Genomic DNA, 6,371 nt, shown 5'->3' on the forward strand with positions numbered 1-6,371 from the left:
TGTCGACTTCACGGACATCCTGCTGTATAAGCTTTCCCATTTAAAACCAGGATTTAAGACAAGATGTGAAGTAAATAATCTTTAATCTTAATATGATAATACACCATACCAGGCTATGAACCAGGAAATATATAAGTGTCCAGAAATGGCCATTTATGGCTTACAAAGAGGACATTTTATTACTTCGGTAGATGTTTTATTTTAACTTAAAGCGATCAGCGAAATTATTGTTTTCACGAGTGACGTAGTCACGAAAACATAATTGTATTTTTTTATTAAAGACCTTAAGCAATACGTCCAATGGACGGAAATAAATAGGTTTGGTCTCAAAAGTCGGGAATTCAGAAACAGGACTTTTTATTCAGATGTCACTGTCAGCAAGTACATGATATCCTTTAACAGACCTGTATTGTAAGTGAAATCCACTTAGCTGTATTTTTGTAGATATAAATTTGCGTTTCCTTTATCAGCAAAAGTTTCGTTATGCACGAGTTTTATTGCTCGTGTCACTAAATCCGGATATATTTCCTTAAAGGATATTGGAAACAAACAGTTTGATGATCGGACGGCGCACGTATCAATACAAGACTTTCTTTGATTGATTCATTTCGACCCGGGCATTCGGTGGAGAATGTTGATCTTATTGGCATTGTTTGCGCTCGCGCCCTCTGTTGTGGAGAATGCGTCTCAGAAGAAGGGGCTGGCTATTGATACGCCAAATTTAATGTGCGATGATTTCCGTGTGATGACAGGAGTGTCGTGGTGGTGAGTGTTCATATTTTATATATGAGCTGCGTTCTGTGAAAAAAGGATTTAATGTATGTGCGTTAAGTGTCACCCAAGATAAGCCTGTGCATGATACACAGGCTAATATGGAACTAAACTATTCGCTTTTTGGGAATTTATCGCTTAAAGAAAATATCTTCTTAGCAAAAATTCAGTTATGATGGAAAGTGTCGTCCCTGATTAGCCTGTACGGACTCCACAGGCTAGTCTGGGACAACACTTTACGCACATGCATTAAGCCCCGTTTTCCGACAGAGAGGCTCATTTCTATCAAACGCCATGACAGGCATGATTAGGGGCAGGACTCGTTAACACTATTGCATTAATGTCATTGTTATGAGTAAAATTGCTCAACTTATCCACCAATTACAGGTACGATTGGGGGCAGAATTATGACCAGTTTAAACACGCATGCCCGCACCATCAATCCCCCATGCCCCAGTTCGTGCCCATGGTTTGGGGCCGCAAGTTCGCTTGGAACATCCAGATTCCAGGGGGCTCGCAGTTCGTTCTCGGGTTCAACGAACCCGACCATGGTGAACAGGCTAAGATGTCGCCAGAGGAAGCAGCAAGACTCTGGCGAAATATCGAGAGAGCGGCCCCCGGCGTCGCGCTCGTTGCGCCCGCGCCAGCGCTACACAACTTCGAGTGGCTCGATCCGTTCTTCCAGCATTGTCAAGGATGTCGAATCGACTATGTCGCGGCCCACACTTACTTTTGTAGCGCTGACGAAACCATGAATTACTTGGAGGTACGTTCACGTTTTTTAGTAAGACCATTCTTTTTGAAATGATGTCGTTAGTTCCTTTTTTTTTGGGGGGGGGGGGGGGGAGCACAGATTTTTAAAGCAAAGAATGGCGGAAGTGTTTTTGGAAAATACGCATTAAAACCTATGCCTTAAGGACAATTATGATAAGTAATAAATACAGAACATAACAAACAAAAAAACAAGTGACGAATGCAGACGTTCATTTAGCGAGAGGTTCTTGTTTTTGTGCCGACAAATAAACTTATTAAGCACTTTAATGGTTTTCTCGTCATTTTATCATTTTAACATTTTTTATCGTTTTTGTTTTAAAATTTAGAAATGGTAAATAGTTGGAAAAAAACTCAAATGACGCAATCGACATGACGTCGTAATATTGTGCGCGTTTGCTGTTTTTAAAAAGTTTGAAGTACAGTATTATCTCATTCACTGGATATTATTTTGCCAATGCAGAAGCGATGGTATAAAAATAAGACTTAATTAAGACTTAACGACTTATTTATAAGTTTGATATTACTTAAACGTTTTCAGAGGTTGTGGAACCGCTACCACAAGAGGATTTGGCTGACCGAGTTTGCGTGCGCTAAAACTGGGGACATTTGGGGGCAGTATTGGCTGATGAAGACTCTGTTGCCGAGACTGGAGGCGGCACATTACGTCTTCCGGTAAGGATCCTGATACGTGAACGATAGTAGAAATATATGAGCCGCGTTCTTGGAAAACGGGGCTTAATGGATGTGCGTAAAATGTCGTCCCAGATTGGCCTGTGGAGTCCGCACAGGCTTATCATGGACAACTCTTTCGGGTGTAATGTTTTTATTTTCGTTTAAATGAAGTATCTTCCGGCGAAAATCCAGTTAATGCAAAAAGTGTCTTTCATGACTAGCCTGTTCGGACTGCACAGGCTTATCTTGGACGAAACTTTACGCACATGCAGAAATTCCCTATATCCCAGAGCGCGGCTCATATCTAATTTTAAATCCACAAAGAACTTAAAAGTACAGTGGTAGGGTCATCTTATTGTGTGTTATCTATAAGTAAATATGTTGAGACAAAATGTTGTAGAAAAAAAACATAGTTACAAGCGAGTCTTAGAAAATATACACATGTAGCGGAGAATAATCTTGCTAAGAATAAATACTAACTTAACGGATATACATATATACTTATATTCTCATATCCTTAATGAATACATATATAATTCATAAATATGTTCAGATATCGTATAGTTTGCAAGATGCATTTGATTAAATACATAACGTATGACTTAACTACTAAACGAGTTAAAAATCAAAGAAGAGAAAGTCTGTCTTATCATATAGATGATATGGGCAAATGTGCAGAGGTAGGACAATCTCTTATTTTTCTTTCAACGAGTAGCACATACGTATAAATAGGAATATCTCTAAACTTGCTATCGAGTTTTAACAATTGTGTATAAAGAGGATTTTTCCCAGCGATAAATGTGTAATTTTATTAATGTTCACTTCCAGCTACTCCTGGTTTATGGGCAGACTAAAGAGAGATGAGCCAAACGGTTGGATCCGCCAGTCTGCTAGTCTGTTTGAAGCCCACTCTTCTACCTTGACGATGATTGGTCGATTCTACAACGACTTCTAGCCGGATGGCCACAGCTCTTCCATCATTGGAGCTTGGTCCTAGGAAAACTGGGCTTAACGCATGTGCGTAAAAAGCCATCCCAGATTATCGTTTGAAGTCCGCACATGCTAATCAGGAAAGACGCTTTCCGCCTTAACTGTATTTTCGTTTAAAAGAGACTTTCTTTAAACAGAAAAATCCATAAAAGCGGGAAGTGTAGTCCTTAATCCCTTATCTGGGACGACACTTTGCGCACAGGTATTAAAGCCAGTTTTCCCAGAACGCGGCTCATTGGATAGGATGAAATCAGTCGCGTATGAAGCTGCCAGTAATTGGGGCCGCCAATTTTTAACATATATTGAACACGAACAAAGTTTTATATTTCTTTATTATCATATACACATTATAATCGGCAACGGTTTTTCTATTTTAAGTAGCATTTCTGACCCTAAAATTAAAGAAGGTCGCAAGGGCCACTTATGTTGTGCATATGAACAGGCCTTGTAATATGCACATCCAGTGATAATTTTTCATGTGCGTTTTGCGTTATTCGCGCATTAAAATTACCAAAGCGCATCTGACTAAACTATCTGCGTCTAAAAAAGCGCATTGATTCTCAAGAAATACAAAATCGGAAAGGTACTTGTCAATACTTAAAACGGCCTTATTTTTTCCATATTTATCGGAACGCAAAAGGTGATTTCTACTGTAACATAGGCTATATGTGTACTACGTATTACTAAGTCTTTTGTATTTGCATTTAATACTGGTTCTCTGCTTTGTGCGTGAACTATAAGGATTAATAAGACGACGTAGAACCATCAAACCACTTTCGCTTTCTGAACTGTCAAAATGCCACCAAAAAAATAATAAAATCCTGTCAAGATCAATTGACTTTGTTTGAAGGCTGCATTTGGAATTGCTGATAGTTATAAACATGTAGCATCATCCGACGGCGTCAGGGAGGCAAATACATCTACTTTTAGTCTATTTCGAACAAGTTTTTGCCTTATTGGCTCTATTCAAAGAATTGAACTCGGAACTCCATGTTAATGTTATGTGTTTTAGTGATAACAAACTCGGAACTCAGTGCTAATGTTATGTATGTGTTTTTAGCTATAACAGTCACCTTTAGAAATTAAAATGTTTATGAATCATTAAAACTTTCATGATGTTTCAAGTTTTTTTATTAATAATTTGGAAACTAAAAAAGCTCATTGTTTCTTAAAAAGCTCATTGTTTCAGCACATGTGCACTTTTAAAACTCATTGGTTAAAAATGAAAAATTATCACTGCACATCCATACCAAATATGAAGGTAAATTGTTAAGAGGACAAAACTTATATACGTTATGAGTATTTTATCGAAACCTTAACGCAGACTTCGAAACCTCCACGCGGATCCATATGTTCAACGTCACAATTTTTGTGTGTATGGAAATGATTAGTCCATAAGCACATGCATACCAAATATGAAGGTATAACCTCCAGTGCATAGAAGTTATGAGCTTTTATAAAACCCTAACGAAGTTTTCGAAATCTAAGTTCAAGGTCAATGTCACAGGGGTCAAACTTATTGTGCGTATCGAAAGGCCTTGTCCATATACACACGCATACCAGATATTAAGGTTTTATCTCAAGAGACATAGAAGAAATCAGCATTTTTCAAACCTTAACGCGGACACCAAGTTCAAGGCCACAGGGGTCAAACTGTTTTTGGTATGAGAAGGCCTTTTCCATATACACATGCATACCAAATATGAAGGTATAACTATATCTCAAGAGACATAAAAATCACGAGCCTGTCATACTTCTGTCTAAATCCTTATTTGATCTAGTATTTTAACCGACATTACACATATCCGAACTTGACCTAGATGTCATTGGGATACAACTTCTGACCAAGTTTGGTGAAGATCAAGGCAAAATTGTTAGCGCTAGGGTGCATATGGTAACTGTGAAATTGTTTAACGACAGGTGGACAACGTACACAAAGTGACCACAAAAGCTCACATTGTGACAGGTGAGCTAAAAATGCTACAACCAGCCTAATTTCGGAGACTGTTATTGTCACAATATCTTCATTTCTTTATCAATTTGATTCATATCCACACAAGTTTTCCAACATTACTACAGAATTATGCATATATAATTATATCAATGTTTGATATTGATATTCAGCTGACCTTTGACCATAATAAATTTCTATCACAATTACTTGCCATTTCCTTACCACTTTGGCTCATATTGATAATCCCCCCACACCCCATTGGGAGACCTTAATGTTGACTTAGGTCACAGGGGTCAAAATTTCACCTTAATCTTGAACTGTATTAATCTTCAAGAGTAGGTGGTTGATTTGATTTTTTTTCTAAGTAAAATAAGAAAATGATCAAAAGTAGCCGGCAAGAATGCTCAAATAGCCAATCAATTTTGCCGCTACAGTTGTTCAAACCCCGGGTAAAGTCCCTGTCCTACTGATCAATGGTAAAACCCCCGCAAAAGTTCCCCAACATTTTCATTGGTATGGTCACGGCCATATTTCCCTAAAAGCCCCACACTGACATTGCAGTGAAGGGACATTAGACAAGTAAAAACAGTAGACTGTTCCGCCATCCTTCCCTGGGGTTGGGGGGGGGGGCATGGTTTCAAGTGATTGGTGCATAATTTTTAAACTATACAACTTTGAAATTCTTGTAAAATCTAAAATTCAATCATTTGCACAATAATTGATAAGTTTGGGATGGTGGAAAATACCTTTTCATTTCTGCAGTCGTATCCCTCGCTGCCCTTAAACTGTCGAGTTATGGTGTAAACTCTGGATGTGATGAGGTCATTCTGTTCTCATTTCTGGTAAGAGCATCCAATCTTGTGAGTGACGAGTTAATCACGCCAGGGACCTATTTGTCTCTAAAGTTCTAGTAATTGAATAAAACACATCCCGAAAAGTCTCACAAAACCGATATATGTCCATATTTACGCTCAAATGATCAATTATCGAACAATCACTCGAGTAAAAGTTTATAAAAAAGTATTTTTTACATTCAAAATGGCGCACAAATGCGAAGTGTTACGAGTGTTCTGATTGGTTGATTGACTCATTCTCAAAACCGATGCCGTAATGTAATTTACGCCAGGAAACCGTTTCGGACGGTTTATATTTAAAGTGTATCGGAGGGTTTGTTATCCACAAAATAAATCGCCCGATACGGCTAACAGAC

General features: G+C 38.3%; 1 protein-coding gene across 1 annotated transcript; it reads left to right on the plus strand.

Moving 5' to 3' along the window:
* The first annotated feature begins 473 nt into the window (after positions 1–473).
* On the plus strand, positions 474–4,325 carry LOC127851388 (uncharacterized). The gene is made up of 4 exons (XM_052385138.1): positions 474–765; positions 1,159–1,537; positions 2,084–2,217; positions 3,046–4,325. The coding sequence occupies exons 1-4, from the start codon at positions 632–634 to the stop codon at positions 3,170–3,172; spliced, it is 774 nt and encodes a 257-aa protein (XP_052241098.1). The 5' UTR covers positions 474–631; the 3' UTR covers positions 3,173–4,325.
* Positions 4,326–6,371: the final 2,046 nt, after the last annotated feature.

Source organism: Dreissena polymorpha, chromosome 11 (assembly GCF_020536995.1).
Source record: "Dreissena polymorpha isolate Duluth1 chromosome 11, UMN_Dpol_1.0, whole genome shotgun sequence".
In the NCBI taxonomy this organism is placed as follows: Eukaryota; Metazoa; Mollusca; class Bivalvia; order Myida; family Dreissenidae; genus Dreissena; species Dreissena polymorpha.

What these genes read in the sequence shown, in the direction of transcription:
- LOC127851388 (XM_052385138.1), top strand. Translation starts at nt 632, where the DNA reads ATGTTGATCTTATTGGCATTGTTTGCGCTCGCGCCCTCTGTTGTGGAG. An exon ending in AAACCATGAATTACTTGGAG is followed by an intron (nt 1,538 to 2,083) that starts GTACGTTCACGT and finishes AAACGTTTTCAG; the next exon opens with AGGTTGTGGAACCGCTACCA. An exon ending in GCGGCACATTACGTCTTCCG is followed by an intron (nt 2,218 to 3,045) that starts GTAAGGATCCTG and finishes GTTCACTTCCAG; the next exon opens with CTACTCCTGGTTTATGGGCA.